Source organism: Curcuma longa, chromosome 7 (genome assembly GCF_044706935.1).
Source record: "Curcuma longa cultivar G26 ecotype Majalengka, Jawa Barat chromosome 7, ITB_CL_G26_1.1, whole genome shotgun sequence".
NCBI classification, from domain to species: Eukaryota; Viridiplantae; Streptophyta; class Magnoliopsida; order Zingiberales; family Zingiberaceae; genus Curcuma; species Curcuma longa.
The window spans coordinates 7,468,682-7,488,779 of NC_133867.1; the positions used below are offsets into that span (position 1 = coordinate 7,468,682).

General features: G+C 40.4%; 3 protein-coding genes and 1 pseudogene across 3 annotated transcripts; 3 read left to right on the forward strand and 1 right to left on the reverse strand.

Moving 5' to 3' along the window:
• The first annotated feature begins 98 nt into the window (after positions 1 to 98).
• On the forward strand, positions 99 to 1,891 carry LOC141832570 (leucine-rich repeat receptor-like serine/threonine-protein kinase BAM1; annotated as a pseudogene).
• A 1,452-nt stretch (positions 1,892 to 3,343) lies between these two features.
• On the reverse strand, positions 3,344 to 9,998 carry LOC141831618 (CSC1-like protein RXW8). The gene is made up of 11 exons (XM_074719012.1): positions 9,881 to 9,998; positions 9,176 to 9,519; positions 8,694 to 8,840; positions 7,661 to 7,724; positions 7,345 to 7,554; positions 6,713 to 6,901; positions 5,696 to 5,994; positions 5,097 to 5,373; positions 4,587 to 4,865; positions 4,040 to 4,273; positions 3,344 to 3,905 (listed from the first exon to the last, which is right to left on the reverse strand). Exons 2-11 carry the CDS (start codon positions 9,454 to 9,456, stop codon positions 3,594 to 3,596), a joined length of 2,292 nt encoding a protein of 763 aa, XP_074575113.1. The 5' UTR covers positions 9,457 to 9,519; positions 9,881 to 9,998; the 3' UTR covers positions 3,344 to 3,593.
• Positions 9,999 to 11,660: 1,662 nt separating this feature from the next.
• LOC141831650 (magnesium transporter MRS2-3-like) lies at positions 11,661 to 14,918 on the forward strand. The gene is made up of 6 exons (XM_074719059.1): positions 11,661 to 12,065; positions 12,317 to 12,565; positions 12,913 to 13,041; positions 13,807 to 13,952; positions 14,030 to 14,267; positions 14,387 to 14,918. Exons 1-6 carry the CDS (start codon positions 11,661 to 11,663, stop codon positions 14,672 to 14,674), a joined length of 1,455 nt encoding a protein of 484 aa, XP_074575160.1. The 3' UTR covers positions 14,675 to 14,918.
• Positions 14,919 to 15,386: 468 nt separating this feature from the next.
• Positions 15,387 to 19,861, forward strand: LOC141832022 (G-box-binding factor 1). Its single transcript, XM_074719482.1, has 9 exons — positions 15,387 to 15,676; positions 15,800 to 15,886; positions 16,011 to 16,168; positions 16,246 to 16,300; positions 16,582 to 16,630; positions 16,710 to 16,891; positions 17,139 to 17,216; positions 18,996 to 19,121; positions 19,360 to 19,861. The coding sequence occupies exons 1-9, from the start codon at positions 15,422 to 15,424 to the stop codon at positions 19,441 to 19,443; spliced, it is 1,074 nt and encodes a 357-aa protein (XP_074575583.1). The 5' UTR covers positions 15,387 to 15,421; the 3' UTR covers positions 19,444 to 19,861.
• Positions 19,862 to 20,098: the final 237 nt, after the last annotated feature.

A 20,098-nucleotide genomic window follows, 5' to 3' on the forward strand; every position in this document is an offset into this window, starting at 1 on the left:
GTAGCCGCGGAAGATGGTGGGGATTCGGGAGTAAGGGAAGGAAGGGGAGGAGGGGAGAGCGGAGAGGGAGATGGGGATGCAGAAGCGGATCGGAGGGCATGGTGCGCCAGAGGAAATCGAAGGCAGAGACGACGAAGGCGCCGGAGGTATAGAAGGCTAGGTGCGGAACGGAGAGATCGGCAGCGAGGTGGTCCCCGTGTTGAACAGGGCCCCCCTCTCCCTCCCCCCTCCCGTTCAACAGGGCCCCCCTCCCGTTTCAACAGGCGCCGCCCCCTCCCCCCTCGGGCGCCGCCCCCCTCCCGCTCGGCGCCCCCCCCCCCCCCCCCCCCCCCCTCCTGCTCAATAAGGGGCCCCCCTGCCGCCGCCCCCCTGCCGCTCAGCGAGGGGCCCCCCTCCCGCCGCCGCCCCCCTGCCGCTCAGCGAGGGGCCCCCCTCCCGCCGCCGCCCCCTCCCGCTCAGCAAAGGGCCCCCCTCCCGCCGCCGCCCCCTCCCGCTCAGCAAAGGGCCCCCCTCCCGCTCAAGGGGCCCCCTTGCCGCCGCCCCCTCCCGCTCAACAGGGCCCCCCCGGCGCCGCCCTCGTCCCGCTCAGCAAGGGGCCCCCTCCCGCTCAGCAAGGGGCCCCCTCCCGCTCAAGGGACCCCCCTGCCGCCGCCCCCCTCCCACTCAGCAGGGCCCCCCTTGCCGCCGCGTCCCTCCCGCTCCCCTCCCACTCAGCAGGGCCCCCCTTGCCGCCGCGCCTCCCGCTCAGGGCACCCCCCCCCCCCCCCCCCCCCCCCCCCCCCCCCCCTGCCCCGCCCCCTCCCCCCCTCGGGCGCCACCCCCGTCCCGCTCAGTCAGGGCTCCCCCTGCCGCCGCCCCCATTGCGGCCAGCAGGGCCCGGTCTTTGCCGCCGCCCTCCCCTCCCCCCGGCGGCGCACCGCCCGTGCTGAACCCGCTCAGCAAGGGCCCGGCATCTGCTGCCGCCCCCCGCAGTCAAGCATCAGCAACTGGGCCCCGCCGCCCCTTCAACGCAGAGATACAAAGCAGGGCCCCCCTTGCCGCCGCCCTCTCCATGGGAAGAAGAGCGGCCATTTGCACTGGAGCACACTGTACAAGATTGCTGTGGAGGCGGCAAAGGGCCTCTGCTATATATCTCCACCATGATTGCTCGCCGCTGATCCTCCATCGAGACGTCAAGTCGAACAACATCCTGTTGGACTCCAGCTTGGAAGCTCATGTGGCCGACTTCGGACTCGCCAAGTTCTTGCAGGACTCCGGCACTTCGGAGTGCATGTCTGCCATTGCTGGTTCTTATGGTTACATTGCTCCAGGTGACCTGACCTGACCTTCATTCATTCTTTTGCAAATTGCAATCCAATCTACTGCTTAATTCGTTTAATTTGTTCACAATATCTATCTATAAAATTCACTATCACTGTTCTCATTGTGGAATCTCGGCGTCGGCGTAGAGTATGCATACACCCTCAAGGTGGACGAGAAGAGCGACGTCTACAGCTTCGGCGTGGTCCTCCTGGAACTGGTAACGGGAAGGAAGCCGGTGGGTGAGTTCGGCGACGGAGTGGACATCGTCCAATGGGTGAGAAAGGCGACAGGCTCCAACAAAGCGGAGGCGACCAAGATCGTCGACCCCAGGCTGGACGCAGTCCCCATCCACGAGGCGATGCATGTGTTCCACGTCGCAATGCTCTGCGTGGAGGAGCGGAGCGTCGAGCGGCCAACGATGAGGGCAGTCGTCCAGATCCTCACCGAACTGCCCAACCCACCGCAGAAGCACGGAGAAGAAGATTCCGCCGCCGGAATTGGAAATCTCCTCCTCGGCCTGAGTCGCCACCTTCCCAGCCAGGAAACTCGATCTCAATCAACAACAACAACAACAATAACAAAGGTTTGACTAAGCATTGAATTCCGGTACTATCTATTCTAAGAGTTGGCTTGCTTTTGGATTTGAAATCGTTTGACTGCTGCTTGTTTAATTGTTTAGTGTGATGTTGCCAGTGTTAGGGTTTGGTTCCAGTAACTAGCTAACAATGATCTGTGATGGAGAAATAGAATGCAATGGCTCATTCACTGTTCCATAGATTTTAGCTAATCACTGTTCGACAATGCGATGAAATTTTTTTTGAAATAAATGTGGTGCTGCTCATCTCATCAATCAATTAGAAGAAAACAGTAGGTGGCATGTAGCTATCTGACTGAACAAGCTTCAAAGCTATGCTTGAATGAATGAAGGAATCCTCCATCAGTGACTGTGAGGTAAATTTAGTACAGAACAAAAAACAAAGGAGGCAATTTGAGCTTTATTGATTAAAGAAACACTACCTTTTGACTCAGCATGCATGGAGATATCAGTATAGCAATGAGAGAGAGACAGAGAAAGGTCACCAAAAACAGTTTGGTTAGCATATGATTGATTGATAGATCCTTTTATATTTTGTTTGTTTATTGATAATAAAATAAAATAAAATAAAACAAAATAAAAATTAATAACAACGCTCATTGGCTAAGTAGCTATGCTGTAGGTGGCGTTTTGACGTTTCAATCTAAGTAAATTTTAGTATGCACTATTTGCATGATAGACCCTGAAATTACAAGATTTGCAAGCTTAGCTGCTTGTGGCAAACAGATGGTCCCAATAGGTTGCCTCTACCTTGAAGCCGGTTTCTTGAACAATGCACTAAACAAAATAATGGTACAGTGCGACAGTGCATGGTTTCTCTAAAATGGCATCTAGTCCAGAATATTTATTTTTTATAATATTTTGTTATAAATATTTATTTATGAATACAACAGAGACTCTCAGAGGACTCTAATTGGGCAGAAAAAGAAATACATAAATAATTTTTTAATTAAGAATAAACTTTGTTTTGCATTTAATTATTTGCTTTATTTTGGAGAACAGTCAGATTAGATTTCGCAGAGGCCGGAGTTAACGCATCGGTGGCGACCAAACCACGAAGACCACTTTAAATTATACGACGACACTGTTCCACGTGGATGGCATTCTAAGTCAACCAGATGCCACGTGATTGAATGACTTGACCGTAAATGGTGTTACTTCTTCTAGTGCAACTACGTCTATGTGTGTAGAAATGCTTGGGATGCTGTAAAAAGTGTGCGTGTCAGATGATGGTGATTGTTCATGATTGTGCTCTGCTACCCAACAAACACATGGATTGCACGTGACAGCAAAAGAAGCAATAAAGCCTGTAAAGCTGCGGGATAAATGATAACTAATAGTGATGCTTAGGTTTGAATCGAGCACCATGGTCAACCTCACCTAGCTACAAGGTCAAATCCAATAGGTAAATAATAAGAAGGATAAAATTTAAAAAAAAACATTTATCTATCATCCATGTGCTCGATTCTTCACAAGTAAACAAGCTTAAGAAGGTCCAGTGTATGATACAACATTTGAAACAGAGTGAAGAAGTGACTATTGATCTTACCATTTTGCTAGTTGTGCTTGTAATGAAAAAGAAAAAAAAATGGTATTACAAAATTCCTTTGCAGATATCTATATCTACACTAAAGAATATGTGTGGAACTAAAGTGTTTAAAATATTGAGAATGAGATTATAATCTCGTGAGCAGTCTCAAGAACTTATAATAGTCCTTTGCTTTGACAAATTCCTGTTTTGCAATGAGAAAAGCATACTGACAGCATCAACAGCTTGTCGGAGTCGAAAGATTGGAAGGTTAGGAAGCGTTGGATGCTCGATATCTGCTAGTGAATCGCCACCCGATGTGTCTTTCTTATCGACACCACTCGAACCTTCACCGTCTTCGTCCGGTGTATAACTGCTGGAGATTTCTGCAGGAAACTGGCAATAAGCAGAAAACAGCTGTTCGTGGATTTGTTCCATTCTTCCAGTTTCCTCATCTTCCTTATCCCTATCGATCAAGTCCTATGAGTTCACTAAAAGTCATTAGAAAAAAACATCGAGTATATCGACGATATCTTTGAGATTAACAAAGAACAATTCGAGCCAATAATCTACTAACTACATGCTAAAGATCTAAATCTAATACAAAGACCAACCTGTGCTGGGAGATTCTTAAACAGCGGATGAAACCGTTGCCTGCAGTACTCGTTGAAAAGCAGAGTTAAGAGCAAAAGCAGAATCATGAACCCCGAGGCAACAGTTGATTCCTTGAGTCCAAAAACACCGAGAGCAATTACTTGTGCCATTATTAATGAAAAGATTGTTGTGTTATGGACTATAGGCCACATTCTTCCACCAGTTTCATATCGTGCGATGTAAACATTCATGATCTGTCCATCAGAGGAACAGTATAAACCATGACACTGTTTCTGAATATAATATAGAATACTCAAAAACTGAAGGAACAAAAATGCTATGTGAGAAATTGAAGGAAGTCAAACATATTTAATCCTTGCACTCGTTACAGAAACTAAATCGACATCTTAACTGACTATGCTGTGCTTACGAGTTGCGATACCAAATGACAGAGCCGAGTGACTAACGCAGATTATAAGATTGCTTTGTTTGAAATCATATGTTGTCAACCTTTTATGTAATGCCTTCTCAGTTGAATACCTTAAAATAACAAAGCACAGTACTTGCCTGGTTACGATACACAACATATCCAAGAAGAAAGTAGACCAGCAAGAACGGCAAGATTAGAGGCGCCAATATGGCACATGTGAAACCAAGTAGCCCAAATAGAAGAACTCTTGGAACTTCTGTATGATAAGGAAATGATAGAATGCAATCAGGATCCTCCTCCATAATTCGAAAGATATACCTCCTAAAAAAATTCCATAAGAGGCCAAATGGCTGCATTATCTCAGTCGACAAACTTGCCCAACCAGAAGTGAGAACGTATGTGATAAAAAATGTGGCCTGTATCCAAACAAAAACAATCACAACACTAGACATTCATAAAGAAGACAAAAACCATAGCAAGTCAATCCTAATAGAGAAGAAGTTCCAAATCTTATGGCCATTCATTTTAATATTGTATTTCTTAACCTTTTTTTAAATAGATTGATTGGTTTTTGGCCATATTTGAAATTCTTGTGGATTTTGAAATGACAAAAGCAAGATCACCATTTTTGTAAAAGTGATAATTACCTGCCTCGGTACAGCTTTAGCCAATTGGGTAGGAATGTCCTTTGGGCTCGATATAACATTGAGTTGGTTAATGACAGAACCAGATAGAACATTAACGAAGAATACGTTCCAGATAGTGAAATATAAGACTTTAGTGCATGCACTCTTTTTCCTTCCACTGCGTGAAATCGGTCCTTCCACAGAAGAAAACAACATCATCAATGGAGGAACTGTATAAAGAAATATTTGTAAGATGACACTCGGGAGGTACCCCGTCACTATTTGTATCATAAAGTCCCTGCACATTAAATATATCACAAATATGTAATTAAATAATTGTCAGAAAAGTGATAATAAAAATACTATAGCTGATCCAAGGAAGTCTAATATATCAGCTATGAACCATTTGATGTGATTTACGAGACTCTTATGCTAAAAACTAATTATATTCATATACACAGCTATAAGAAAATTAAAAATTATATCATAATCTAATATTTGCTAGAGATAGAAGTTAAATAATTGTTAACTGACTTAATAATTTAAAATTTGATCTTGGGATCATGAACTTGAGTTAGTATGTAGATTTTTATATAACACAAGTTGGACAGAGTACTTACTTTCTTAGTATACCTTTTAAAAAGGGTAACCTCTGCTGTAACTGATCTAATTGAGATAAACCTTGGACAAAGGTCACTGGAATGATGAACAAGACTACAAACACAATACTACCTAGAAGAGTAGCTATTCGCCGAACCCAAAGCTGCCGATATGGCAACCAAAGATTTGACCAGTACACATCATGGGGTTCTGGAGCAGGATCAATGACCCACAACATAGGATTTGATGATTGGAGAACTTTCGAAGTAACCAATGCAGCATACCGAGTTCTAAAAAACACAAAAGCTGCAGCACATTCCTGTACAAATTTTGTGCAAAATGTTGAGCAATGATAACATAACTGAATATATTTCACTAATAAAAAAAAATGTAATTCCTTGACATATTTAACACATTATCATCCATTGCATGTAGAAACATTCTTACAAAGTAAGTATTTTGACAAAGTAGCACGTTTAACTTAAATTATAATCTACTGATTAGATGTGGCCAAGAATATATAATTATTGTAGGGTCTACTTAATTACAAAGTATAAAGAATCATAGAGCTTGTAAATAATTAGAAAAGTTAATGCATCCATATGAATGACACAGAATATTAGATACTATCAATTAGACTAAGACATTGATAGAGAAAAAAGAAAAATAGCAACTGAAATATAAACTAGCTCAGTGTTATATGCTTTATAACTTTTGCTGCCTCATCAAAATTCTTGAAACCAAACAAACAAGATAAATAATTTCACAGGACAGAGGGACTAGATTTAACTATTGCTAGTAGTTTGGATCTGGGATAAGTACTGAGGCTATTGCCTGTAGTACACATTTTATTCCACAAACGATTTCATGTTTTTTCCCTGTGCTACTAATGTCATTACTATGCTACACAAAAGGGACAATGATTTGGAGTCATTACAAAATATTTCACAACATGGCATGGCAGAAGAAACCCACTTCAAAAAAATTGCAAAATGAAAGAGGCAGAAAAGGACTTCCACTTCCCAATTGCATATCACCTTATTTTTCTCAGTCAATGAATGATTAAGGATCACTTTCTTGTTACTTTCAGATTGACTCCGAAATAACTGGAAAGCATTAGATTTTCCTCCACAAAGACCACACCTTGAAAGTTTAAGTCGAAATCTCTTATCCTGAGCACAATGGTTTAAGTGCACAAACTTTTTATAAACTTTCTCTGCACCGCTCTGGAAGAAGAAAAATATTAGTATAATGTGAATCTCTAGTGAGCAAAGAAGAGATTTAATGATAGAGAGAGCAAGTACATAATAACATTAAACCATAGGAAATGCAAATCTACTCGTGCATGCATGAAGAGACAAAATATATACACTAACTCAGAAAGATCATCGTTTGACTGTGAACTAATCAATTTCAAGAAAATGAAAATGAAAATGACAAACAAGCCAATCCATAGGAAACTATCACTACAAATGCAAGATAAACATAAACGAGCAAAGTATATATTTTAAATTTGAAGTGACCAGAAATGAGATGGCATAATCAGCGTACTGGCATGGTAACTAATAACTGTCCTTCCATCAGTATTCAGTTTGAGATATACATATAACTAAAGGAGAAAAGAGCACATCAAGCTCTTTTAACAAATCAAACACATAAGATTATATACCATAATTTTTTGGACTTTTCCAACCCGATAAATCATTTGATGTGAAAGGTAACTCGGGCCATGATATCTTGTGAAAAAGTTCCTGACAGTATCAGTGAGTGGCTCTTCAGTTGACTTTGGAATGCCACGAACAAGTACAGTAAATTGGCTAGGATTGGGGAGTGATCGAGTAATATAAAACTGCCTCAATTTAGAAATGCCCTTGTACTCCTGTGCAACATCGAACAATCTCAATAATCAGTGTAAAATTGCATCATGGCCTAATCTGAAACAAAATTGATGTCAGAAAATCAACTAAATAGAATTAAGTTCTTACAAAGTAGAGAAGAATACAAGCTGAAATTGATATTATATAAAGAGCCAGACAATGTACCCAAAGCCTGCAAAGAATAATTGTTAGCAAGTGAAAATAAACAAGTTTTCAGTACTAATCTTCCAACAAGCACCATTTTTGTGAAAAAACAATAATTGCACACTATAGAAGGAAAATAATAAAAAGAGAGAACTACAACTATTTTATGCAACAACTAATTGATTCGATCTTGAAATTGTTATTGAAAATATTCTACTACCAAACAACCTCTTAAGTAAGAAGTGCAGTAAGGTACTAAAAGAAATAAGTTAATGGCTGATCCAATTTAAATGCTTTATCACAAAGTTGATGTTCTATATGTTGTGGATTGATAAAGGAGGATTACTCCACATAAGGAACATCTGCAATAATGTTAAATTGCTACCATTTGAGATTTTTGGACCGTGTAATTATCCAGATGTCCCATTATGCAAGCAACAACTATTTGTGGTGTGTATTCTATTGATAGCATCTTGGTCCTGAACATAAGCATGGATGTGAAAGGATATCCTGTTCCTGCACACTAAGCAATCCTTTCATAAACCATGTGAACCTTCAAGTGTGCTTTGTAGTGAGAATAAAAAATATAGATGGACATTCTAGGTGCCTATTATTCCAACACTTGGTATGGATTTTGATTCTAATGAACAGGAATTACTTCTGCTCATCTTCCATTTAAATTATTTGAGGGTTAAGTAATTTGATCCCTGGACATAAGTGACCAAATATCACATAGTAATAACTATTGTCATCATATGCACCCATATATATTTGAGTGATCCACCCAAGTAGACTATACTGATTGACAATTTTTAGAAAATTAAAATTCAATTTTTTATACTGCAGATCATACTTCACACAGAAAACTTTATCAAATCTAATTTACAGTGAAAAAACCCTTACTGATCAACAAAAAACACCATAATCTAATTTAAAATGTCAATAATAAAGAATAAATAAGATTCTAATGCACCTTACAATTCAAGTTAGTGCTTACCATCGTGATCGTGGCATGACGTTACTAATGTTAAATACATCTAACGATTCTGACGGAATGTGGACATGATGCATTTCTTGTCCAAAATAGTTCAGCGGAAGGATACCAAATAAGCATATAGCAGCAGCTACAGAAAAAACCCGTATACTGTTCAATTTAAGCCAAATCAAGAATTAGTGATTCAATCCTGTAAGAGAAATTGCAGTTGCTACACGTATAGAGATAAAGCACAAAAAAAGTAGCTGTGATCAAATTGTGACAATCCACACAATAAATTGACAGACATATATTTTGAAGAAAAAAAACAAAAATCTATATATGTGTGATCAGGTAAATCAGGCATGGACCATAATATGCTATCAAGGATTATCATCGTTCTGATCTTGAGACAACAAGTTCGAGTAGTAACGTCTACCTCTCGCAATTTCAATAAGAATGACTAAAAATTACATGTCGAAGAGTTTCTCATGAACATTATTCACCTGAAAACAATGGCCCTGATGAATACAACTGCGTCCAAGCCCCCAGCAGATAGGATCTCCTCGTCCGTGTATTGCCAAGCTTTCAAAATCCAACTCGGCGAAGGAACAAATCTCTCAAGAACGTATGAGTCCCGCTGTCGTCCGTGCTCCTCTGCGAGCCTCCGCCCAAAGTAAACACTGATATTTCCTGGCTGCTTTCTGAGCACCGAATAGAGAGATAATAGCAGAGCGCAGACGCCAATGTTAATGCCCGCAGATGTCAAAAGAGCAGAAAGCTTCATCACTTCCTTGTATCAACGTGCACCATCACCCATTAAACATCCACTACTTCCTCGCATCGCATACTGCAAAAGTTCCAACCTTGAGCGAGAAAATTACGACTCTTACTCAACAGTCACCGGAGAGAAAGATCGTAACGAAGAATTCACTCTGGCGGACGCCAAAATTGAAGCAAACAATTTTTGTCGAAGAAGAAAAGGCAAGAAACAATCCACCCTATCACTCTCTAATTATAGAAACCGATACAACCACCCCCAAGATTTGGCCGAGTTGGGTAAAAAACGGTTAGGAGAAGAGCGCTAGTAAGGAACCGACGGGAAGGATGAATCTTTCTCCCGGGAACGAACAGAAACCCTAAAACGGCACGAAAACCGGCATTTCTCCCTCCGATGCGAAAATTAAACTTGCGATTTTAACACGAAATACCTGTGCGACGAGCAAACTCCTAGCTAGGAAGCAAGATTCGAGATCGACGGAGAAGACGACCCAAGTGCGGGAACAAGGAACCAGCCTGGGAGAAGAGAAGGAAATCACGCACAGATAAACAGGGGAAAATGATTGGAGAGTGAACGTGAAGAGGATACGATACAGAGGGAACGAGAAAGGCGGGGTTCGGTACTCAAAGGGGGCACGTGGCGTGTGCTTAATGGTGGGTCGGCGGCGCAGCCTGCTGAGACCACGTGGAAGTAAGCGATCGCTCGACTCCCAGCCGACGCGAAGTCAGACCGAACCGGAGCGGGTTTTGTGTCGCTTGGCACTTGGTTCGGACCAAATGTCTTTGCTAACTCATGGAATTTCAAACCGGCCCGGTGCGAGAATAAGCATTTGTTTGTCCCCTTGTTTTTGAGATCAATAACCGCAAACTCGATTTGGTTCAAGTAAGACGCGGACGGTAGTGGACCGGGTTCGTTTGGATAATAAACCCGGCCAGGCCATGTGGATGCCACGGACGGTGATGTGGACAGTGAAGGAAATGTCAAGGCGTTGGATGTATGTGGATTGAATAGTCAATAACTTACCAAACAAAAAAGGCATTATGCTTTTAATTGAAGTTTAACTCGTAAAAAATGATGGTGATTTAATTAATTAAATCAACTCATAATTATTTTACTCAGTTGCCAAAATACAAAGGGAGAGCAACTCAATACTTGCACTCTACTAGTTATATAATAATGAATTTTTAAATGCAAAAATACTCTTGTATTAATATATATATATATATATATATATATATATATATTAAAATTTTAAATCACAAAAACACTTATAAAGAATGCATGTGAAAACTCGATTCATTGAACCCACTGGAACGTGCATGGCACTTAAAAATATAGATATTTCGTATAAATGATTATTGGACCTGCCTTCGGTTATCATCCTCAAAATATATACAAAAAAATATATACTTGTTGGTGCTCCAAAACCCAACTGTTTCCAATATTTTATAGCCCTTAGTTTAACTGCCCTTCCCCAATCTATTTTAAAATATATATAGATTTTAATTCATATTTTATTAAATAAAAATATATAGGCAAGAATGGCATTGGATGTGCTACCGATGGATCAATTTAATTAATAAAATAAAATGGTCTAATAATTAAATATGATCAATTTAAGTAGTTGCTCGTAAAAATATACTGCATCTAATCAATTTAATTTTTGTAAAAAGATGAAATTCATGATCTCAATAGTTATTTATAAGAAAATAAATTGAAAAATTACAATTAATCAGAAGGAAGGAGGTAGAATCAATTCAAACACATTATGACCTTTGGGCCTCACTCATTCATCATGATCATGATGCTTCCTCCACGTACTCAAAGATAATTCAATAATTTATCATGAGCCATAATGGTGGACACATCAAAATTTAGTATTTATCTCCATCTATTAAAAATAACCTCGATTTTTCGGATCCGGATTCTAAATTTACCCGACCTGATCACCAAATCCAATAAAAGTAACCGGTTGTTCGCGTCATGATTGGCGCCCTATTACCCCGCAGCTGATGTTTCGGATCATCTACAAGTTTCTTGTATATTTGTATGCCAAGCTTAGTGATCGTGTGGGTTCCATTGCTCCGCTCAGGTCTCTGTATATGTGAGTCTTGGACGGGATCCCCACCTCGTCCAGGTCGAGAGACTCCGACGTCAATAACTTGAATGCTGTTCGCCCTCGCCGTCACATCACACACTGCAGCGGGAAGATGAGGAAAGCCCCGCGGTCGTCGCCGGAGGCCGGCGAACCGGATCCCGCGACCTTAGGCGGAGCTCGAGTCCTATCTACGTCGGCGAGGAAGAAGGGGGCGGGGCCGAGGACGTGGCTGGTCGTCGACGCGGCGGGGGAAGCGAGGGTGGTGGAGGCCGGGAAGCACGCCATTATGCGACGGACGGGGCTGCCGGGGCGCGACCTTCGCATCCTCGACCCGCAGCTCGCGTACCCCTCCACCTTACTAGGCCGCGAGAGCGCCGTCGTAGTCAACCTCGAGCACATCAAGGCCATCGTTACCGCCACCGAGGTGCTCCTCCTCAACTACAGTGACCCCGCCGTGGCGCCCTTCGTCCACGAGTTCCAACGGCGACTCGTCGGTCGCCATCACGGCCGCGACCAGGTCTCCCCCTTATCTATCGTCTTGATCGTTTTTTAAAGTTAAATGTGTAGGATTTCGGCACTGCTAAGGTTACGCCATTTTGCAATCGAGCTGCTCTGCTAAACATTTGTTTGATATTGTGCTAATTGAAAAAAAATATTAGGAAAAACAAGAAAATTATTGAACAAAAGTGTAGGTTTTGTTATTGCTTGTCCTGCAGTGTTTGCTAATGATGATATCTTGAACTATTAGTAACTCTGAAGATGTTATAGGATGGTGGAAATGGATGCAGTGCGGATTTGGCTAATACGTTTAGTACGGAGCGGCCAAACTCGAGGAATGGAAGCCAACATCAAGTTCCTAATGATCCCAAATTCCCTGGAGATCTCCCTTCTAATCAAGATGCCGAGAAGAAGGCAAAGGGAGAGATGGTTTTGAGTCCTGGTCAAAGGCATCTCCCCTTTGAGTTTGTTGCACTAGAAGCATGTTTAGAGGCAGCCTGCAGCAGCCTTGAAAATGAGGTCAAAATTGGGACTTTCTTCATGAAATGCTTTTGATCCCACTTTAGTTGCTTATTCAGTTTTTATTTAGATTGCTGGATATTTCTTTTGTAAGTAATTGCTGGTGTTCTATCTCGCAAGATGTTTTTTTTTTCTTCTTAGGGTCATGGTGTCATGAAAGGTATTGTTGATTAGGTGGTATTATACGAGATGCTATCTTTGCAATAGATAAAATGCTAAAAATCTTGGTGCATTCTCCAACTTAAACAATGTTCTACAGGATATAGTTCTCATTGAGAATCAAGTCCATGAAACTCTGCATATTTGTCTACTTTTTAGGATTCAAAGAGTTTGATACTTGTTTTCAGTCATCAAAATTGGAGAAAGAAGCACATCCAGCCTTGGATAAGCTGACATCAAAGATTAGTTCACTTAATTTGGAACATGTTCGTCAAATCAAAAGCCGATTGGTTGCCATAAGTGGACGTGTTCAGAAGGTTTGTTTTTGTTTACCTCATGTCCGTAAACAAAAGAATATGAAGTGTCTGGGTGCAGTGAATTTCTATGTTAATTCATAATGCCTACCCGTAAATTACTTTGCTTTTTGTGGTATTTTGGAGTTATAAACTCTTACTCATCATCTAGATGGATGATAAGTTAATGAAAACAAACTGTCTCATTGTGCTAAATTCAACTTCTGCAGTTCTGCCTGCATATCTACGGCGAGTAAATTGTTATTCGGTGAAGTTTTGTTTGTTAGGGGTCATAAAATAGGCAACCTGCGAAATATGTCATACAATGTAGTGTACATATTGCATAGAATTCTTGTTTCTATCATGACCTTGGAGTTTGTAGGTTTCTAACTATTTCCCTCAAGGATTCTGCTAAACAAAAGATCAGATATGCATTTCAATCTGTTAATTTCCTTCGACTTAAGTTGGTAGTTTTCAGTTCTAAACACACTTTAGAGAGTTCAGTTAATACCCAATGTTCTGAGGTGTTTACTGATGAACATTAATTAAGGTGCAACCACTCTGCTTACTTAAGTTGATTTACCAAGAGCTCATTATGGTCTTTCTAGGATTATACATTGTACAATGGAATTGTTCCATTGAAATTTCTTTCATTTATCACCACCAGTCATGCGATAATTTCTGACAATATACACATTGATTGTTAAACATGCTAAGCTAATTGTTGCTTAAGATTCAGAGCTCCGAGGTTGCAATCGAAGCACATATTGACACATTTTTGGATGATAGGTAAGAGATGAACTAGAACACCTACTGGATGACGACGAAGATATGGCCGAGATGTATTTGACAGAAAAGATGATGCGGCAAGATGCCTCTGATGGATCTTTTCATTCTTCTTTATACGGCCACGGCAATGGCATAGATGATGACAGGTATGTGAGTGGCATCAATGCAGCATTTCTCAACTGGTATTCCTTGAACAATTTGCTGAAAGTTGTTGAATTTGTAGGGCATGTGCTGAAATTTTATCCGAGGACAATGATATTGAAACTAGTCGACAAGGCTACTCTAAGAACATCAGTCATCATCATCGCGTGCCTGAATCCATAGCTATCAACCGCGATAACCAAGCAACTCGTACATACAGTATGAGAAGCAGCAGCAAACAACTTGATGTGCAAGAACTTGAAATGCTTTTAGAAGCATACTTCATCCAGATTGATAGCACACTGAACAACTTATCCACAGTATGGAAAACCAATTCAATTCTAAATGAAATCCATGAAAGCTTACCATTATTTCTGGTAATAGGATATTGTTGTCTTCTTTGTCAAATCTGATTTACTTATTTCTGGCATCATTGAAGTTGCGGGAATACGTGGATGACACAGAGGATTACATCAACATAATGTTAGATGACAAGCAGAACCAGCTCTTACAAATTGGCGTCGTGCTGACCACCGCAACCTTAATTGTGAGTGTATTTGTGGCCATGGTCGGTGTGTTTGGCATGAACATTCAGGTCGGTCTGTTCGACGAGAAGAAGTCTGGAACGACTGAGTTTTTGTGGACTGTTGGAGGCGGAACCATTGCCAGTGTCTTGCTCTATGTGATCTCCATTGCTTGGTGCAAACGCAGACGATTGCTGGAGTAGATTGCAGTTGCACTGCTGCCTCTCTCTCTCTCTCTCAGTTAAACTGTGTGAGGATTATACAATGTGTAGTAGTAGTAGTTAGTACCTAAGCAAGCATTGTATTTGTATTTGTATTTGTATTTGTATCAGTGGTGTCAAATGGGCCGAGCCACCTGTGATCCGGTCCAGCCCAACACGATTTGGGCTGTGCCCGACACGGCCTGGTAAGAGCTGTGATGTGTACAATATGTTTTGTTCTTAAATGTTATTAGCCATCAATTTTACTCATTTTATCACGGACATTATATATAATAATAATGTGTTACTATCAAAATAAATACTGTATTTTAACATATATTTATATATTATAAAATTGTTTTTATTTAAATATGTAAAAATATTCTTATTTATAAAATGATATAATTTTAAATTATTTATAATATGTTAAAATAAGTAAATAATAAATATTTTGCCTAGACGATAAAGATAATAAATATTTTGCCAAATTGATTAATGGTATATTATTTTTGAGTAAATTACTTAAATGTGTGAATGAAAGTGGACGCTTGTAACCGTACGCTGTTGAGTCCGCATAGACGAAATGAAACAGCGACACGTCATCGAGTAAAATTGGCAGGTAAGGTTCGCATGTCCGCCTCCAATGGCCGCGTCGGACTCTCTCTCTGTGACGAAGCCCTAACGCGCTCAGATCTATCGGTCCAAGTCAAGCTCTTTCACTTGTCGTCGTTTCCACCTACTCCTTCCGCCATGGACTCGCCCAAGGAGAAGATGAAGACGACGACGACGGGGACGACGTCGACCTCCCCTGCCATCCCCACTACTTCCGCCGCTGCCAAGTCGCTCCAGGAACCGCCGCCACCATTGCTGGCGTCCCCCGCTCCCTTCTCTCCCGAATGGTCCGCCTCGCTTCATGCCTTTTACGGCCGGGGAGCCGTGATGCCCCAGGCCTTCTACCCGCCTCCTCCTGTTGCTGCCGGGCAGCCGATCGTTTGGGGAGCCCAGGTTCGTCTCTCTCTCTTCTCGGTCGGTGGGGTTCCAAGCGAAAAAGTTTGCATCTTGCAACTCAGAAAACTAAATTTTCTTACCCCTTGTTGTTATTTTGTTTTGGGGTAATTGAATCCACAGCACGTGATGCCGCCATACAGTAGTCCGATTCCTTATACTTCCTTCTACCCTCCTGGAGGGTTCTATGCTCAGCCCTTACTGAATGCGGTAATATAATTTGGGATTCATCCGCGCTCCTCTACTTTCTTTTTTGTCTCCCTTGCTTTTGTGGTTAAATTAAAATTCGGCTTTTGATCGAGAATAATTAATCTAAGCGACTGCGATTACCCAGGGAATGGCTTATCCAATACCAGAAACGGAAGAGAGGCCTCCCGAGGCAAAGGATAAACACTTAATAAGCAAGGAGGCTCCAAAAAGAGAAGGTTCGCCAGGGAAATCAGTGAATGCTGCCAAAGGCTCCTTCAGCGATAAGGAGGATGTTTCACAGAGGTCTGATTTGTTAGCTAAATTCATGATAATCGTTACTTGTGTTGAAAATTGCCCAAAGTATTTCGTCTAATTGACAGTGATGATAGTGCGACAGAGGGTTCATCAGATACTGAAGATGATGATCCAATTAAGGTAAGCAAAATAACTTTCCTGTTGAGCTGGCTTCTTTTCTTGAATTTTAATCTCTAACCTTATTGTTGATGATTCTAGGCAATATGTAAATCCTTTTCAAAATTACATATCTCTTTTAAGTTTTAAAGACCCATCCATCTTTAAGTGTTGCTACATTCTGATAACAAGGGCTGGTATTTTATTCTCTCATTTTTGTTTCTTGAGCTATCATTATTCTTATGTATTTGAATACCATAATTATGGTCAATTCAACTTAACAGTAAGCTTCCTTGACTCTTCAGGAGCACGGCACAGCTAGAAAGAGAAGTTATGGCAATTTGGTTTCAGAAGGTAAATTCTGGAGCAGATGTGATTATTGTCTTCATCAATTTGCAATTTTGATGATGCTTACCGCATAGGTTATGTCCAGGTGAATCTCACCCTTCCAACAGTAATGATGCTAAAGCTAAATCTTCATACAGTGGAAGGGTACGGACTGCCAAGAAGCTTCCAGTATCTGCCCCAGGAAGGGCTGCATTGCCTAGTCCTCAATCTAATTTGAATATTGGCATGGATTTTTGGAGCAACTCTCGTGCTGGATCTTCTTTGAAGGTGGGTAATGGGTTTAGTGTGTTGAACAATAATGGTCGGAATGGGCATGCCATGCATAGACAAAAATTGATCCCATTTATTAGTTTGTTTGATCCACACAATCATGGAATGATGGATAGTCTTGCATCCAATGTTTTGTTTCATATATGATCTATCTTATGGCTTTCATAACACCTATTTAAAGGATATTGATTATTTTGTTTTGTTTCCTGAAGTCATTCTTTACTGATAAGTAGTATCTGGCCAGGATGAACGTGAACTGAAGAGGGAGAGAAGAAAACAATCTAACAGGGAATCAGCAAGGAGATCCAGGTTAAGGAGGCAGGTAGGCTTCACTCATCAGTAATATCTATGTCATGAAAATTGCACAAAACATTATTTTAATTTCCTTTTATCATTAGGAATCCTACAAATCATATAGGTGAATGTCAAGTAATTCTTCATTTCCCACAAGTTTCTGCATTTCGAAATACTCTAGGTTGGTTGAGGTCTTAGATCTCTCCCTTGGTTTATGATCTATATGTAAATTGAATTGTTGAAGTGTTACATCAAAGCATTTTCATAAAGCTCTGTATGCTAAAGAAATGAAAACTAAAGCATTAGATTTCATTGGCATTGCCATTCTGTCCATATTCCTGAGCAGCTGGCCATATTCCCAAACCAAAGCTTTTGAATTTAGTCATGTCTGCAAGTCTAGGATTTGTATTTCACATTCTTGAGCTTTCGCATGTTAAACCCATTGAACATTTTCCTAGTTTTCCTCCACAGCATATTGTGAATGTGAAGAAGTATATTATGAGTCTGATTTTCTTTTCAAGGCCCTTCCATGTTTCCACTTGCAGTAATTTAAGTATTCAAATACATATTGTAGTTTATGTTAGATATCTGAGAAATTCTTATTAATATTATTAACTCTTTCTTGTCTAAATTATGTTGCTCTAATCAAGCAAAAGTGATGCTATTTTGCATTATCATCATGTTAGGTACTCTTTGGTTTATTCTTAATACTCTTGTATACTTCTCATGGCTTACTTACTGTATGAAAGTGTTATTCTTTCAGTTCTCATGTATAGGCTTACGTGGACTTCAGAATCACAAGCAATATTAAGCCAACCATTCTTTTTCAGTTCTGATGTATAGGCTTATGTTGACTTTACACCCACCAACATCAATCCAACCATGAGTCCTAATAATTTGGTTTGGTTACATGGATACGATCCTACTATTATCGAACTCTTCGTATTTTTTAAAGTCATTTAAGAGTTACGCAAAATGAAGTTTCTTTAGTCTGTGTACCCCCTCATAATTTTAATTATTAATTGATTCAATTTGTCTAAGTTTGTATTTTATTCATCATTTTTGAGTATTGCCTTAATTTTTTTTTTCACTTAATTTACTTATTGGGGCTATACCTAATTGATTGTAATATATTTTTTCCTTTATCATTCCTTGTAACTTTACTCATCTATTAGCATTCTAATCTCTGAAAAAGAAAAAACACAATAACGTTTTATGTTGACTCTTTGTATTTAATTACACTTGGATATCAATACATCTAACTTTAGTTTAACTGCCAACATCTTGTTACTTACCTACTATCGTTTGTTTGGGTGGATACAAGAGCATAGCTAAATTTATCTCCTCATTTGGTCATAGTTGTGCTTTGCATTTAAGATGCATATGTTTCTCACACTGGAGTCTTTCTCTATTACCAAGTTTGCCTTTAACTTGAAAGTTCAATGTTATGGAAGTTGTGGTTTGCTGTTTTGCTTTTCTCATTGTATGCATATTATCCTGTGATACATAAGCTAAAATTTTGAATTAGCTTTTAAGTATTGTTTGTTTCAATGGTGAGTGATAGTTCAGAATTTCTTTTCACTGTTGAGGTCTTTGTGTCTATAGTTAAGTGTTTTCACAATTTAGAGTTGACATCTGAACTAGCTTTGCAGTTTGGGTTGCATGCACTGATTACAATGCAACTGTTTTTTTAGTTAATGAGATAATGCTCATTGGACTATTTTTTATTTTAATTTTTAGCTCTACATAATGTTGATAGCAGCAGAAAATCGTCATTAGTAGTTCATTTGATTATCCTTTTTACCAGCAAGAATGCGAGGAGTTGGGAAAGAAAGTTGTTGATTTAAACAGTGAGAATAATGCACTCAGAGTGGAACTTGAACGTCTCAAGAAATCTTGCAGGGAACTGGAAGCTGAAAATAAAGCTATCATGGTTAGTTCCTTTCTTATATCTCCTAACAAGGCTATTATTAGCTGTTGAGACAGATTGATACATGCAATTACCCGTCCTAGCCTTTTCGATGCACATGACTTGATGATCACATCGTGCCGGTGCTCTACACAAATCTCTTCAAATTCAGTTTTGTTTTTTTGTCGATGCACTGGCATTTGTGTCTTAGGTTGTATGCTATTATCAACTGCCTTACGCTTGAAACTATTCTCTGGAACAGGGAGAACTGAAACAATCATACAGCACGGAGTTGTTTTCTGGAGATGCTGCATCAAAACCGCAACCAGACGGCGCCGACAACTGACCTTTACATGTCGTCCGATCCGATTAATTCTGATTGTTACAATAAAGCTTAGTTCCTGATAATTTTAACCTCACTGCAGCATGTGTTGTGCTCCACTTGCCTATGGATCCTCCATGTTTTTAGTTCTTGTAGAGGGTCTGTACTGTATAGTTAGTTATCTGCACACCCACGAAATAAGACTAAAGTTACCATTTTTCTTTTCCAACGATGATGATTCGGGAGAGCATGTAGCCATGCTTATCTAATTCCTGAATCGGCTGGTGTGTTTACTAACTTGTAATTAAAGAGAGTGCAGCAGAGAGAGCACAGAGGCAGCTTTATTTGGTTGCTGTCTTCTCTTGTTTGTGTACTGGGAGTTGTTTTTCTTCCTCATGTGAAGTGTGTTGAATGAAATGGAGCGATGCTTGTTTCTAGTTTATCGTAATTTGTTGATGTTTCAGGGAACGAACGAGTTGTGACTGAGAATGGCTGCTCCACCTTCATTTACAGTCGTCGAGGGAGATTCGATCATTGGAGGAGATCTATCATGCAAAATAGGTGCTGTGCATGCAAATGGCCAGGCGACCAGCTTAAGAATACATTGACCTAACCAGAAAAGGAAAGTTTGGCAAGAGGCGAGGATCTCGAGAGAGGGAAAGAACAAGAGCATCTAATT